Source organism: Cervus canadensis, chromosome 5 (genome assembly GCF_019320065.1).
Source record: "Cervus canadensis isolate Bull #8, Minnesota chromosome 5, ASM1932006v1, whole genome shotgun sequence".
NCBI lineage: Eukaryota > Metazoa > Chordata > Mammalia > Artiodactyla > Cervidae > Cervus > Cervus canadensis.
This window is the reverse complement of record NC_057390.1, coordinates 83,792,000-83,809,279: the sequence shown is the minus strand read 5'-3', so window position 1 is coordinate 83,809,279 and position 17,280 is coordinate 83,792,000. Positions and strand designations below refer to the sequence as shown.

The following is a 17,280-nucleotide window of genomic DNA, read 5'->3' as shown; positions in this document are numbered from 1 at the left end:
TTCAAAGTGCTTAGAACCTTAAGCACTTTTTCTTGAGGGCTCAAAAGTGATGAGAGCAAGGTGTTTCTGGCAGATTTTCCTTCATAGTTCTTCCCATGTTGGGCCGAGATAGAGACTTTATCACCACCTCACACATAGCACAAGTGCCCCGTCATCACAAAGCTGCAAACAGCCCGTTATGCACCAGCAACAGAGCCTTATTTTCCACACTGCTTATTTCAAGACCAGAACAACACCAAGTTATCTAAGCCGTAGCTCATCTTACCACATCCAACAATGTATCACAATTTGGAAGGACGGGAGATAATTCTGATCTATTAAACTTGCTGAAGTCATTTCTGGCTCAACTGTCATATCAAACGACAAGTCATGTTAGGAAAGAAGCTGATAACTATAACACATGCAATTAAAATTTGAACTGAGCATAACTGTAATACTCTAATTATGGTATCAATGGAAGACTCATTTTTCATTCCATAAACATTGATTTGCTATCAACTGTGCGTGGAAATGTATGAGAGAACTGTGGGCAACAATGAGCTCTGTGATTTTACGTTTGGGTAGCAAATCTGAAAGGAGTCCTCTCTGCCTCCTTCCACTGCTCAGACAAGCAGAGAGTTGAATTTAACCAGCTCTGGGATCTTGCAGGCGGCCACCTGGGAGGGAAAGCAGAGACCAAGGCTGAGTGTCTATTAATGAGCAGTTCCTGGGATGGACAAGGACTCATACGGATCAAAGAGCTCAGATCAAGCTAACCTCTCACCAAACAAATAAATTCAACTGCATATTTACTGATCTATAAAGACTGGCTGTAGTGAACATCAAAAGAGAGTAATTTTAAAGATGGGGAAAGTATAAGAAGATTCTCAAGACATACAACCTGGGATCAAAGGTGAGCACTTCAGGCAGGACCTCCTACTACACGATCCCCTTCGTTTGACAGCCATGCATATACTAGTCCCAGATTTACAGGAAACAAGATGCTTGCAGGATGCTTTTCTTCAAGTAAAATGAGTACCTTATTTCTAATTATATTGGATTAAGGCAGGCCTCGCCAAGAAATTTAGTCCTTAGATGAATCCATAGGGGACCACAATAAATGACATAGCAGCCTATTGCAGAAGGAATTTCTCAAATAGCAAGGTGAATATTCTGCTGGTTCTTCATTATTTCAAAACACAACATCTTTGTGCTGTTTTAACATATTGCAGCCTAGGACCTGCTATCAAGTCATCGGTTTACAAATGGTAGCTGCAATTATTACTCATAATTACTACATGAAGACCATGCAGACTTCCTGTCTTCGGGGGAACTCAGAGCCTCTCAGGAGTCAGGATATGGTACACAGGAGGTGCACACAGTATTCAGTGGGTGCCTATGAAGGCAGGCCTAGCCCAGCCAGACTTGCTGCAGAGGCAGCAAGGTTTGGTTCCCGTGAAATAAGAGCCTCGAGGAGGACAAGTCAGCCTTGGCCTTGAGTACACAGGTGTCCTGGCAGAGACAGCGGGGACCTTGGCAGGAGACGATTTATAGGCATGTACCTGACCGCTAACCCCCTCTGTGACGGAGTCAGCTCTTCATCCTTCCGAAACATCCCTGAGAAATAAAAACAGACAATTTATCAGTTATGCTTTCTCCCAAGAAAAGAAGCGTACTTCTTCCCTTGCATCACTTTCCTCATTTGAAATTCATGCCAAAATCCCAATTTTGGTATAACTGGTATAACTGGTCCCTTTCTTTCTCATTATAGCACAGGCTTTGTCACTGAACTGAATGCAAAATTAAGAATAAACAGTGAAGGAAAATGAGCACACTTTAGAAACCTTAGTGTTAGTCACTCAGTCGTGTCCAACTCTTTGTGACCCCACGGACTATAGCCCACCAGGCTCCTCTGTCCATGGGATTCTCTAGGCAAAAATACTGAGTGCGTAGTCATTCCCTTCTCCGTGGGATCTTCCCAACCCAGGGATCAAACCCATGTCTCCTGCATTACAGGCAGATTCTTTACCATCTGAACCACCAGGGAAGCCAAAGCAGAATTCAGTATTTTTCCTGTCTTCCCTCCCTCCGTTTCCTTCCTCTAACAAACAGCAGAAAGTTACGGTAATCTCTCAAACAAAAGGTGGTTAGAATATGGCTTTTTCAGTGATGAAAGATTAATTTCCAAATTCTTACCATCATGAATTTCATAAGCCAAACTAGTGATCTTCTGGGTAATTATCATCATTGGGCTGTGAAAAAAAAAACAAAAAATAAATATTTTAAAAGCAGAAATTTAAAATAATACTTATGATATATGAAAGAGCGTATTCTGCTTATATGACTGCAAAATCCTGAAACTTTTTTAACATAAACAGAGACCCCAAGGGATTCTGAAGACAGAACTCCAGGGCTGCTGAGTCTGGGGAAGGGACGGAAGACAGGGAATCTGGGCTTTCTGCTTTGCTTTAAGAAGAGGCTTGTCCTCTACAGGAGCCTCTGGGGATAGGATTTCAACATATCTTTTAAGAGGGCATAATTCAACCCATAATGCTGAACCTGAAGCTCCAATACTTTGGCTACCTGATGCCAAGAGCCGACTCATTGGAAAAGACCCTGATGCTGGGAAAGACTGAGGGCAAGAGGAGAAGGGGACGACAGAGGATGAGATGGTTGGATGGCATCACCGACTCAGCAGACATGAGTTTGAGCAAGTTCCAGGAGATACTGGAGGACGGAGGAGCGGGGTGTGCTGCAGTCCATGGGGTCGCAAAGAGTGGTACACGACTGAGCAACTGAACCACCACCGGCATGGGATACACAGAGCTCGGCCCCAAGAACTTGCAGGTCACTCCCCCTCACCTAACAGACAAGATCTCATAGAAACCCTGTCACAGGACGACTGCTCTTAAAGTACCAGCAGAGAATCTTCTTCTTCAGTTCCCTTCAAAGTCCGTTCCTAGGTGAACACCACTCTCTCTCGGGAGATTATTCCTCAGCCAAATGCTCCCCCAGGCTGCTTTCAACAGCCAGCTGCCGTTTTAACCTTGGAAGATAGTTTACATGCCTTTGAGGATTATAAAAAATGCCTTGAAACTTCGATTTTCCCAGGGGAAAAGAATAATTTTTCTCACCTGCTTAAATTCATTTCATAGTTTAGCTCAAAAAGGAAAAAAGAAAATACCCTTCGCTCTGGATTTTAATTCTCATATCACCTTAGAACATCATAAAAACAACCAATAAAATAATAAATTTATTTTTCAACTCAGTGACATACTAAACTGCTCAGTTCGTGTGTATCAGATGTTCCCCAAAGGCAAATATTAATATGTGCTTTTTGCATGTATGCTCTCATTGTGCCCACTGGTCACCTGGCAGACCCAGGCGTGCAGAGTGCAGGCTCTCATGAAAGTGAGCTGAGCTGGGGGGCTGGGTGCTGCGAGGCTGTATTGCTGGGTCTAAGAACTATGCTCCCTCACAGGGGCGGAAAGAACATGGAAGCGGGGTTTCCCCAGTTTGGCTCAGTGGTAAAGAATCTGCCTGCTGTGTAGGAGACACAGGTTTGATCCCCGGTCCGGAGAAGATCCCACATACCACATGGCAACGAAGCCTGTGTGCCATGACTACTAAGCCTGTGATCTGCAACTAGAGAAGTCCTCGAAATGAGAAGCGTCCTCGCAATGAGAAGCTTGTGCTCCACAACTAGAGAGCAGGCTCTGCTTGACACAACTAGAGAACAGCCCGCGAAGCAATGCAGACTCACCACAGCCAAACATACACAGATAAACAAATATTACAAAGGAGGAGAAGAAAAAGAAGGCGGAGCACATACAAATACTCCACTCTCTCCAAAGGCTGGCCTCCACCCAAACCACACTCCCTGGAGCTGCTCTGCAAGGGCGGCTCATCTCCTGCTTCAAGTCTCAGCGTAACAGTCACTTTGCACAAGAGGCCCGTGGGCAGCTGTAGCCCCAGGAAGTCACCTCTGCCCAAATGGGACACACACCTTTCACTTCATCTTAGCTTCCTGCTTGCTTTCTTCAAAGAATTTCTCACACTCACGGATGCTTCATTTACCCAGTTACGGAGGGGCTTTAAAAGCTGTCTTCATTCTTTAGAAGGTTCATGTGATAGGGAGCGAATGGTCTTTTTCACCACTGACCCTCCAGAGCCGAGCACACTGCCTGGCACAGGAGATGTGCTGGGTGACTATTTCTAAAATACCACATAAACCCAACCTTCTGAATGCCCACTCAAGATCCATCACTCCTTATGTAAGTTGATTAGACTCCCTCCCTCATGTCCACTCTCCTCTGTGCTTGAAAACAGTCACCAGACTGTTCTGTAATTATTGGCTTATTTTTCGATCACCACGAAACTCATGGACTACTTAACAGCAGGAACTCTGCCCTATTCACCTCTGCACCTTCGGTACCTGCTGAGTGTGCGTGTGTGTGTGTGCATGCATGCATTCAGTCGCTGAGCTATCTCCAACTTTTGTGGACCACACGAACTGTAGCCCATCAGGCTCCTCTGTCCATGGATTCTCCAGGCAAGAATACTGGAGTGCGTTGCCATTTCCTTCTCCAGGAGATCTTCCCGACCCAGAGATCAAACTGATGTCTCCTGCACTGGCAGGCGGATTCTCTACCACTGTGCCACCTGGGAAGCCCCACCTGCCAAGTAATTGGGCTCAAGGCTCTGACTGGTTTGCAAAAACGTCTCACATCACCTACTGTTTCCTTAACAGATAATCATTAAGCCCGAACACTTCCTTTGGTTTTAAAGGGGTGGTCATTCCACAGCCTCTGGTCCAACCTGTCATGGGCTGGGGTCAGGGAGTGGTGAATGTGAGAATAAAATGACAGAAGACAGAATTATCGCGGAGTGACTGTGGAGGAGTATTTGATAAATGAAGGTAAAAAAATTTTGGCACAGGACAGACAGATTCATGAGAGATGAGGAGAGTCAAGCGGAGGGGAAGATGGCCAGATGAGTCCAGAACAGGCACAGGACAGAGACCAGGAGACAGAGCGGACAGAAGAGGGAGGACTGGCCTCTCCCATCACACAGAACCTCTTGCGCAGAGGAGATGCTTCTAAATGAAAACACTCCCACAGTTCACGAAGAGACCAGCTGGGGTGGTTTTCCTAACAGTGCATTGTGCTCATAAATACCTGAATGGGGACAATCTGGAGTGACTCACACAGTTTTCACTTACACCTTTATTGACATTTTAACTACCTGTTTGCTTTGGATTCAAAATTTAATCGCCTTCCTGGTCCTAAAAAGTCTGAGCCAGCCCTATGTGAACCAGACTCTCCTGTTTCCCTGGGGTGGAGGCTGCGAGGCAGATGGGAGAGGGCAAGCAATTGGTTTCCCTGCCTCCATCAAGCAAGGAGGGGCCTGGATGGAGCCACCTGTACCTTCTGCGCAGTGACTTCGCTAGATTGAGGTAGAGTCACAGACACTCTCCCCCAGCACTCTACTTGGAACTGGAAAAATATGGAATCTAGCTATTTAAAATAAATACTCAACTGATAAAACAGCTTCAGGTAATATAAAAAAATATATATCCATCTGATGTAAAGAACTAAAGAGACTCTAGACTTCTTATAATTTTTTTAAAAGATACAAATTAACTTTCATTATAACTAAAATGTTTACATGCCATCTTTTTTTCTCTACAATGAGTGAGAGTTACAGGATTTGGTTCTGCCATGCGGTCAAACTCAAACTCTAGGTAAACATCACTAGAGAATGATGCTGAAAAAGAACAATCTCTTTCTGAATTGTTCTGTCATCTCTAAGAGACTGCTAAACTCTAAGGATACTGCAACAAAGCAACTATGAGCACCCACTAGGTACAAGCGGAGAAAGAAATGGCAACCCACTCCAGTACTCTTGCCTGGAAAATTCCATGGATGGAGGAGCCTGGTGGGCTGCAGTCCATGGGGTCGCAAAGTCAGACACAACTGACAGACTTCACTTTCTTTCTTTCTATAGTTCCTTTTAGAGAAGGAAATGGCAATCCACTCCAGTGTTCTTGCCTGGAGAATCCCACGGACATAGAGGCCTGGTGGGCTGCTGTCTATGGGGTTGCAAAGAGTCGGACACGACTGAGCAACTAACACACATACACACACACACCCACACACTAGATACAAGGTCAGCATGCCACCAGGATACAGGGACCTGATAACAGAGCAAACTGGCCTGTCCGCTTTCAGGCATGTCTAAGTACTCAGGGGCTCGTCTGCAAACAGCAAAACCCATTGAAACCAACAAAACCCCTCAAACCTAAAGCCAAAGGAATGCACTGTGAGAGGGGAGGAAAAGGCTTCCGATAGCCATCCAGCCAGCCCCTTCACTTGCTCATTTTGAAAACAAGCGTCTAATGAGCGCCTAATAAGACGCCAGGTGCTGGAGACACAGCTGTGAACGAGGCAGGGTTCTCGTTCGTGTACAGGGGAGGGATGGATAACAACTGAACTCAGAGGTAAACACACGGTGTGCCAGCTGCTGCTCTGCGCTGAGCAGAAGAGCAAAACAGGGTGGGGAGGGGAGTGCCAGGACGCCAGTGGGGGCTGGCCTCACCCAGGGGCGACGCTTCACGGAGAAGTTGAGTCAGGGACCAAGCCCCGCAGAGGCAGGCTCACCAGCACCCCTGCCCGGGGTGGGGGGCACTGAGACTGACCTGGCCTGCTGGGAGGCTAGTGAGGACGGGGATGTGGTTGGAGCCGGTGAGTAAAGACAGGACAGATGCTGAAGACAGAAGTGTCGGGATGGTCAGAGTTAGGAGGCTCCCGCAGGGACTGTGAGGACAGGGCTGAGTCCCAAGAGACACTGGGGACCGTGGAGGGCAACAGGCAGGCTGCTCATTAGGTGTTAATGGGTATATTTGCCCCGGGGTAGAGAGGGCTGTGGGGTGCTGGGGGGCAAGAGGCAGGCGAGGATGGCATCTCAGAGCAGGATGACAGCACAGACCCTGCGTAGTGATCCCAGTCGTCTTCTGATGGCAAAGACAGCGGGACCCGATGATGATTCAACAGTGGATCAGAACCCCAGGGCTTGAGACCTGAGGCCACCAAGGGTTTTGACCAGAGGAAAGGAACAGAAAGACGGAGCTGGCTGGGAAGAAATGCAGGAGGAACAGGGCAGGGGCGTTGGGAAGTCCGGGTCAGGCAAGTTCAGTGCGAGATGCTGACTGGACAACCGGGCAGAGCGGTGTGGACAGGCACAAACCAGAAAACGTCCTGACTCCACTACTCATCAACTGTGGACACAGGGGAGCTGTTTTACTCCCCAGCCTCCAAATTCTTATCTATAAAATGGGGATAATAAAGCCACTGTGTGGATTAAATAAAACAGCAACAGGACAAAGGCCATGAATAGTATCCGAGGTACAGCAGATGTCTGATAAAACCCTCGTTCAATAGATACCGGAACCGCTGCTCAGCAGAAGGTACCGGACGGCTGCAATAATTAACTGCTAAGTGCTGTCCCTGAAGGAACCTGCTCTGAAGCAGGAGCTCAACAGGGACGCGAGTAGCTACCTGGAAAAGTGTCGAGGGCCGAACGTGTGAAGAAACGTGCAGAGAAACTGAGTGAGTTTATAGGCAAACACCTGGAACAGGAGCCGCTTCATCTGAGCCTCCAGGAGCCAGGAGGCTGGACGTGCGGGCAGGCTGGGAGGTGTGTTCCCGGCAGAGAGAACCCGGTGGGTAGAAGCAGCAGCATGGGGGCACGGAAGCAGTTACGCGGCTGCAGCATCAGATGAGGCGGGGCAGAGAGGCGAGGCCCGGCACATACGGCGTGGACTCTGAGGGCCAGGGATCAACTTTTTGAGATCCAACCAGTCCATCCTAAAGGAAATCAGTCCTGAATATTCATAGGAAGGACTGATGTTGAAGCTGAAACTCCAATACCTGATGTGAAGAGCTGACTCACTGAAAAAGACCCTGATGCAGGGAAAGACTGAAGGCAGGAGAAGGGGACGAAAGAGGATGAGATGGTTGTATGGTATCACCGACTCAATGGACGTGAGTTTGAGTAAACTCTGGGAGTTGGTGATGGACAGGGAAGCCTGGCGTGCTGCAGTCATGGGGTCGCAAAGAGTCAGACATAACTGAGCGACTGAACTGAACTGATCAACTTTTTAGAGTCGTAAGGGAACACTGCAGATCTCTGATAAATATCATTATACCACACTGCTTTGTGAACAAACATAAAGTCAGGGGGAAATGTTGATGGATGGCAGAAACCAACACAATACTGTAAAGCAATTATCCTTCAATTAAAAATAAATAAATTGAAAAAAACAATCGGGGGAAAGGTTCGGGTAGGGAAGGGAACAGACCGAGCAAACCTTATAAAAGACCATGCCTGTTTTCTCCCGGGAACTTGAACTACATGAGTAGCAGCTGGGCAGAACACACTCCCTAACCAAATGTAGGTCAAGGTGTCAGGAGACACCCCCCCCACCGGCTGAAACAGGATATGCAGAACACTATGGACAGTTTATCGGCTGAATAATTTACGCCAACACTATTTACAACATAGTTACTGGGCACAGCAGAGAGCACCAGGAGCCCTTCCAGACTCAGCTCAGCGAGCGCAAGGAGCCAGAGTGAAGCTTTTAGACCACATGGTTGCTCCCTTCTTCTGCTCGACAGGACGGTCACCTACAGAGTACTCAGCCCCCAGCAGAATGTACCGTGCTGACTCAAAAAAATGGCAAATGCACGAACACACAGGGGCAGCCAGTAATAAGATACCGACTGAGTATCTGAGGCTTGCTGCTCAGCTCTAAAATGTATTCTTGATTTCAATGGAAAATATGTCACATATATCTTTTTTTAGTGGATGCATTAACCAACGCTTCACCTCCACAAAGATCAACATATTCCAACCAGAACTCATTTCCTGCCTGTCCCCCAAAATCTGTTCCTCTTCCATCTACAAGAAGGCAAGCATTCACCTTTCCTTTTCTGTCTCAATACCATTTCCTGAATAACCAAGAGGGGTGCTCCTCATTGACCCATAGTCCCAGCATCGTCATTCTGTACATTTATATCCCAGATCCACAGATCTGTTTTCTCTATGCGGACTTCTTGGATTTGGCTATTCCTATGTCAGTCCTACAATATTCAAATGATGTCTGCTTGACAAGCAGTATATGCTTTTATACTGAATCTGCTCCTCTCAAACACTTCTAGCGAAACTTCTCAATTTGCCTAATTTCGATCAAACCTCAATCGCATTACAGGTTAACCAGAGAAAAAGGACTGTTTTTACAACACTGAATGTTACTCTCTGAATAAACAAGATGCTTTGCCAGTCAGTCTTCTTTATGTCCTATAGTAAAGCTTCATAGTATTAGTATTAGTCGCTCAGTTGTGTCCGACTTTTTGCAACCCCATGGACTGCAGCCCGCCAGGCTCCTCTGTCCATGAGATTCTCTAGGCAAAAATACTGGAGTGGTTTGCCATTTCCTCCTACAATAGTTTACTACAAAAAGGTCTACACAAAGGTCCCTACATTTCTTTTTACATGTTTCCTTAAACATTTCATAGTTTTTATTGCTTCTGAAACTCCAATCCTTTATCTATGACATTTTCTAACCAGTTATTGCTGATATAAAGGAAAGCTATTTAACTGTTTTATACTTCTCTTGTACCTATTTTCTGAGGCCAACATGTCAGCTGACAACCTAGCCTTTCAACCTTTCTGCAAAAAGAAGCTTCTATTAACAGGTGAGTCCCTTTAATCTATTCAGCATTTTAAATGTATCTTGAGCCTATCTCTCTATCTACACACACACACACATACACCCATGCACACACACACAAAATCAGTGTTCCACACCTTTGCAAGTAACACTGGCTGGTATGGAAGAGCTCCCATGTGATTCCTCAGCAAGAGCCTGGCTTCACTCCCTGTGTGTCTAACTTCAGGGCACTGGAGAGCTTAGCACAAAGAATGGGTCACTAGATTCAGCTCTTCCTTCCTCAGACTGCCAACACCACTTTGGATGGCTCCCGTATCTACCCTAATTAGGAGCAAGTCAGGATCTTCTGTGCTCATGTGTTGCAACACTCAAGGCTTCTAAATGCTTCTTTTCTCTTCTGCTCACATTAAAACAAAAGGGAGCACTCTAACTTATTCAGCCACAATGGTCTCCTTGAGCTGATTTGTCTCTGTCTTTGTACCAGTTCACTGATGACGCTCACATGTTTTCTCCTAGTGGATAAAAATTACATATTAAACTGGCAGTTTTACATCAGGTTGTCCATCTGTAAAATGCTATATTTCTTCGACACACTTAAATATTTTAAATCATATTCAAGTGAAAAATTTTTATTTTAGTAAAATACTTAAGATCCTATCACATGCATAGTGTTCTTAATGTACACTATCCTCTAAATTGTGGGGTCGTGTAACTAGTTTTTTCCAACAGAATGGGAGAAAAAGTGGAGGGCAGGCATGCTCTCTCTGCTCTCTGCGCTCAGCTCACTACGGGACACACCATTCCCTCGATTTAATCAAGAGGATTCTAGAGACCCTGAAGTAGGTGGGGCCACAAGAAAGGAGCCTGGTTCCCTGAATGATTGTGGGGAGCAGAGGTCCCCTCCTCAGTGGGCTGGTGTGAATGAGAAATAAACTTGCTTTATGTAAAGTCACGAGAGCAATGTGCTTCATTAGTGGTTAGCCCACCCCTAGCTAGAGAGTGACGAGAGTTTAGAATAGCAGATACGGGAAATAAAAAAGGTAATGACTAAGATAAAAACGAAGAAGGGGTTATGAGGCTCCAGTGAACACTGGATCACACGAATTTGTACTTCTACTAATTCTTATTAATAAACTGAAATCTGCTATGTTAAACTACTTAGTAAATGTGGAAGTTTAAAAATATACATAGCTAGTTCCTATTTTCATTACACTAAGATGACAACATGTGACCTAGGCTAAGTTCATCAATATTCAAGGTGGCCCAATACACCTACTGATTCTGCTTAACAGCTTTTTGCTTTAAGAATTCCTGCTGTTTATAAGTTGACAGTGAAAGTGAACTCGCTCAGTCATGTCCGACTCTTTGCGACCCCATGAACTGTAGCCTACCAGGTTCCTCTGTCCATGGGATTTTCCAGGCAAGAATACTAGAATTGGTTGCCATTTCCTTCTCCAGAAGATCTTCCCGACCCAGGGATTGAACCCAGATCTCCCACATTGTAGGCAAACGCTTTTCCATCTGAGCCACCAGGGAAGTCCTTTATAAGCTCATAGCCAACATCTATTCTCTTCTTCTGTATGTCAGGTTATTTCTGAATTCTATTCAATATATTGCTAATTTGGCTACCTAGTTTTTTAGTGTATTTAATATTTTGCTTTGTCTTGGTTTTATTTGTTCTTTTAGATATAGTCTTTTATCCAAGTCTGGTTTTAAAATCTGTTTAACTAAAGTAAAATCCACTTTGATATCACTAAGAAGAAAAAGATAATTCATCTTCTGAAATTGTCCTGTTTTATAACAGTGACTTTTCTTTAAGCTCACACAACGTTGGCTCTTTTCTAGTGTTCAACAATTTATTCGTAGATGCCATGATTTGTTTCATTTTCTTTTTTCCACTTACTTATCCTTCAGTTGAATTTACTGGTCATTATTTATCCTGTACAGATAACTCAAGGCCTACTTAAAAGCAGATCTTCTGTGTCTTTTTCAACAGAGAAAGCTGTCAGGCTTGACATATACACCATAGAGTTTTATCTTCAACTTCCCCACCCAGTACGCAGATGTTAGCAGGTGTCCCTCTATAAAGACGGGGAAGAAGTTCATTTTTAAGGACTTGGATTGCATTTATCTCATAAGAGACATTCAATCAGTTCTGTTACAGGCAAAAGACCCTTTCAGAACCAAGGAAGGATTAAACTTCCTCTGAAGAAAAACAAAGCCTGAAGTTATTTCTACCACTCACTAGAATACTGAATATTAGAATGTAAAACATTTCATAGATGTGAAATGCATAAAAGAAAAACACATGTTCAAGTGCATTCTCATGGAAATTCAGACTGACAAAGCTAGTCCGAGGACTTGCATCCAAAGACAGTCCCACAGTGTGTTAAGAAGCAAGAACAAGCCATCAGATGTTACACAGCAGTTGGTGAAACACTGTACAAAAGGGATTCCAAGAAGGGAGGGAGGAAGCAAGGGAAGGAGGAAGAGAGAGAGGGAGGGAGGGAGGGAGAAGAAGAGACGGGTAGCAAGGAAGCAGGCTCAAAGGGGCTGATTTTCAATAGTTATTGCTGCTGCTGCTGCTAAGTTGCTTCAGTCATGTCTGACTCTGTGTGACCCCACAGACGGCAGCCCACCAGGCTCCCCCGCCCCTGGGATTCTCCAGGCAAGAACACTGGAGTGGGACATTTCCTTCCCCAGGGGATCTTCCTGACCCAGGGATTGAACCCAGGTTTTCTGCATTACAGGCACACGCTTTACCGTCTGATCCACCAGGGAAGCCCAGAATTAGAAAATGCTTTCAATATCAGCATGTCATACAACAAATTTTATTCCCATATATTTAGAAATTTTACAAAAGTCAATTAAAAAAAAGTTATTTTTGTGACTTACACATCACTATAAAAGACCACTTTAAAAGAAGAAAAATGTTAAATTTACAAAAAGAATTTTAAATGAAAAAAGTTTTTCATTTGAACTACTAAATGGAACTATATTTTGTCTTTTAACCAACATGTTAGAATAGATAAACAGACTTCTGAATCAAAGTTTTCATCTTACCCTGAAAAATCAGCAGAATATTGTCCATAATCAAAGATATAGACTCTAGTGATTTGGCATACTGTGAGGTATCCCAAAGCAAACACGAAACAATATCTGGAAAACAAAAACAAGCTAGATTAGTGAAATAAAGAGATTCATTTTGTTAAAAAAAAATACATTTTAAACTAACATATTACCTATATGATATGGTTCAAAAATTGTAAACATCACTAGATCTACTCCACAAATGGCTTTCTTTGATAAATTGTAAAAATTCTTTACTAGTGTCTGCTTCAGTTTCCTTAAATTTTGTACCATTTTCAATGGCAAACACATTTAGTTCCTACCTTTATTCATTTTTTCCTTCTGAAAAACCTCCATATAACAGATTATGTATCTGAAAGTCATGCTCACAATGTAAAACTGAATATGGTAAGTACTGGTATCTATTTATTTTTCCTTCTTTTTAGAAAACAAAATCTAGTATGAAAATATTTGGCTGAAACACACATCAAACAAGTTCTTAAGAGTATTTTTAAGACTTGTCCTCAATCATCTAAAATCATAAACAGTGTGTATCAGGTGGTATTTACTCACATTTTATAAACATAAATGTTTAATAATTTTCAGTCTTAAGATGTATGGGAGAGAGCTACAATAATTAAAAACATCAGGATTTCCCTGGTGGTCCAGTGGTTAAGAATCCGCCCATCAATGCAAGGGACATGGGTCCAATCCCTGGTCAGGGAAGATTCCACTTCCTGCAGGGCAACTAAACCCACGTGTTGCAACTAGTGAACCCACACTCTACAGCCTGGGCTCTGCAACAAGAGAAGCAACCACAATAAGAAGCTCGCGTACCACAACTAGAGAGTACTCTCCACACCCCCCCCACCTGCTGCAACTAGAGCGTACTCTCCACCCCCTCCACCGCCCCCACCCTCCCCATCCCCCCCCCACCTGCTGCAACTAGAGAAAGCCCGGGCATAACAACAAAGAACCAGCATAGTCATAAATTAATTATTTTTTAAAAAGAATTTAAAACATCATCTGGGAGAACTAATTTACATATCAAGAGAACAGAAATTCACAGACTCTAGAATATATATCACTGTGTAAAATGAAGGCTGTAATGCATATCACATATGTAATACATATTATATACATATAATATGTAATGCATATTAGCAGGAGTGAATGGATTATCACCTAATGAGTTAAACAATTTGGGTGGGTGAATGGAGCTATACCTTCATCAAAACAATCCTAGACAGATAAAAGAATTAAATATACAGTATAATACTAAAACACATACGGGCTGTGGATAAGTATTCAAATGTCCTCAAATTGGTGAAGGACTTTCTAAACATACATAACACAGAAGAAATCAATAGGAAAAAAAAAACCCAATGTAGTTAATTTAAAACATTAAACTTCTCAAATAGGCCATTTAAGAGGTTTTAGGAAAGGGTCCTTTCATACTTCAGACAAACAGGTAATTCTGATCTACTTGGATTATTCCTGAGCAAAGACGTCTGCACTAGATAACTGAAATAATCTTTAATAAGAGTTTAGCACACTAAAACTAATTATAACTTAAGATAGCTTGACCAAGCAGGGTTTATTGGATAAATGCAAAAATGATTCAATATAGGAAGCCAAACTTAGTGGTGTAGAAGTATTTATACCTTGGTAATTGGCAAACACTATAGATTATTCAATGAACATGAATTTGAGCAAACTCCAGGAGATACTGAAGGACAGGGAAGCCTGGAGTGCTGCAGTCCATGGGGTCACAAAGAGTCAGACATGACTTACTGTCTGAACAAACAAATAGATTATTCAAACCAGAGATAATCAAACCAAAGCCTGTAGAATAAGTCTCACTCCCCTGCTTTGCTTCCATCAATCAAATTTTGTTTGACCACTCAAGGCCATTTACATGTAAACTGTTTATGGCTGCTTTGGCCTCAGAACACCTGAGCTGAACAGTTGCAGCAGCATCTACAAGGCCCTCAGAGCCTAAAATATTTACTATCTGGCTCTTGATGAAAGAAGTTTGCTGACCCTAATCAGAAGCAATGAAGAGAATGCTAATAATACACACTAAACTTTTAAAAGTATGTCATGACCTGCAGCTCTGACATTGTGAATAGCCCCCCGCTCAAAGAAAAAACCCAGAAAATCTTATTCTTCTAGCATTCAAAAACTATTATTCAATTCAGCAAAGAAGTTGCTCTTACTCACATTATGGACAAAAAGAGAAAAGTGTCAACCTGTATCTTTAGTGTTTCACTTTCAACTTACTCATTAACATAAACAAAAATATCAACCAACATTCATTAACTGAACCACATTTGTTTGCCCATGATGCAAGCAACTTCTTCACTGAACCGGAAAAATCTGTGGTCTAATTCTGTCAACTCATAATTGAATTGCGATCATGGATTAGTTATGAGTTTGTCAAAAATCAATGAAAGCATTCTGTAGAATCAAAGAAAAAAGAGGGGATACATGTAGCTGGCATGGTATGAATTCCTTCTACACAGAAAAAGGATCTGATGGCTGTAGCAGCAACCACCTTGCATCCCTGAAGTAGTGAGCTAACAGGTGAAGGATAGAACTGCAAAACAAGAAAGAAACCTGCCTCTTTTAATAAACACTGTTGAGCAATATACTGGCTCTGAATAACCTAAGTCCAGAAAAAATCTGAGGTGCTGGGTTTTCTCCTATTATCCAGAATTGAAATGCATTCCAAAGCAATACCAAAGTGCACCACATTTTCATTGTTATCTTTTGAATTAGGCTGCAGGGAAGGGTGACGGGGAAAGCCTCTGATTTGTCAAGTGGTCTCATACTCCCTGCAACTGACAGTTTACAGGTGGGTGTGAAACTTAAGTACTGTCAGTGAAACAAGACACAGAGCTTTTAGAAAGGCTATCTCCTTAAATAGCAAGTAGGACACTTGCTGAGGAGGGCATGTCAACCCACTCCAGTATTCTTGTCTGGAGAATCCCCTTGGACAGAGGAGTCTGGTGGGCTACAGCCCCTGGGGTTGCAAAGCGTTGGACATAGCTAAGCAACTAAGCAGAGTACAACACAGGACCCCTGCTACTGCTATGTCAATTAAGCCCAGCTAGCCTACAGACAATCTGGTGAGATGGTGAAGCAGAAAACCTAAATAAAACAAAATACAGAACTTTCTGATGCCCTCATAAAAACAGAGTTGCTGAGTTAATCAACAAGAACTGCCTCGCCTCATGACCTTTCCCTGGAACGGTGAATCTCTCTGCACTGGTTACCATTATACCCCTATGAGTTATACCATTACACCATTATGAGTTGGGATTTCTGCTCTGTGCAGTTTTAAAAGCATCCTGATACTACCATCCTTTATAACAAAATGAAATCAATAAGATTTGAAGAGTTCCAGAGAGAACATTCTATTATTCATTCAAATATAAGTGCTGAATTACTGCCCCATTTTAAACAGAGAAACCACATCTAAAATACCCATTCTCTAGACATTAGATATGAAGTGGAAATTGTTCAGGGAAAAACAAAGTGCTCAGGGACTATGGGAATTAATGGGCTTGAAATGCTGAGAACTGAAAAAGAGGAAAACAGGCAACATCACCAAAAGTTTCAAAATCTTGATGGAAAGAAAGGCAAAAACTAAGTGAGCCATTGTTTTAATGTGAAGTCAAATGAAACTCATCACTTTCAGGGTGCTCAAGTTCAGGGGGCTTTGGGTGCAGCCCCAATTCAGGAAAGGTCAACACATCTGAGGGCTAACTGTGGTGTGGGCTTAGTTGCCTGGTCGTGTCCAACTCTTGGGACCCCATGGTCATAACCCACCAGGCTCCTCTGTCCATGGGATTTCCACCTGGGAAGCCCTACTAACTATACAGTTCAATTTACATGAAATTCCAAAACAGATAAACTGATCAAAGGTGGTAGAAAAAGCAGAGAGCAAGCGGGTTGCAGGGGGCTGGACTGTTAAGATTACAAAGAGAATGTGGGAACCTTGGGGGATGAATGAAGTATCCTGTGTCTGGATTTGGGGGGTGGTGATAGAGGTCTGGACATTTGTCAAAACTCACTGAGCCGGTGGTTCTACTTTGTTTAAGGTAATTTTTACCTAAAGAAAGTTGATTTTAAAATTATTTGGAAACAAATTTTATAATCTCCTTTGCAGATTCCTTCTCAACCTGGGACTCCAGGGTTCAATCCTCTTCTCCATTTATACCTATTTCCAAAATGATTTCATCCAGTCCCATGCCTTTAAATACAAACACAACAGTCATGTGAATACGAACACAACTATTAGGCATGATGACAGTTGGGACCTACAGGCGAATGAAATAAAATGAAAGCTGAGTGTTCTATTTCTGGGTATATTTCAAAATAGGACCTTAAGTCTGATAAAGTCAGCAGGGACCTGGAAAGACTGACTGCTTATAAACTGTTCGTTTCCTATTTTAAAATTTATGATTAATCAAGTCTGTTCATTTATAGTTAGTGGC

The 17,280-nt window shown here is 43.1% G+C and overlaps 1 protein-coding gene across 2 annotated transcripts in view; it reads right to left on the bottom strand.

The window, feature by feature from the left end:
- The window catches only part of MBOAT2 (membrane bound O-acyltransferase domain containing 2), a 99,861-nt gene that overhangs the window by 16,324 nt on the left and 66,257 nt on the right, over positions 1-17,280 (bottom strand). For both annotated transcript variants that reach the window (XM_043469396.1, XM_043469397.1), the window contains exons 4-6: positions 12,773-12,868; positions 2,176-2,231; positions 1,542-1,596 (exon numbers count right to left, since the gene is read on the bottom strand). In XM_043469396.1, coding sequence (XP_043325331.1) covers positions 1,542-1,596; positions 2,176-2,231; positions 12,773-12,868 — 207 coding nt within the window. The remainder of the gene's footprint in view (positions 1-1,541; positions 1,597-2,175; positions 2,232-12,772; positions 12,869-17,280) is intronic.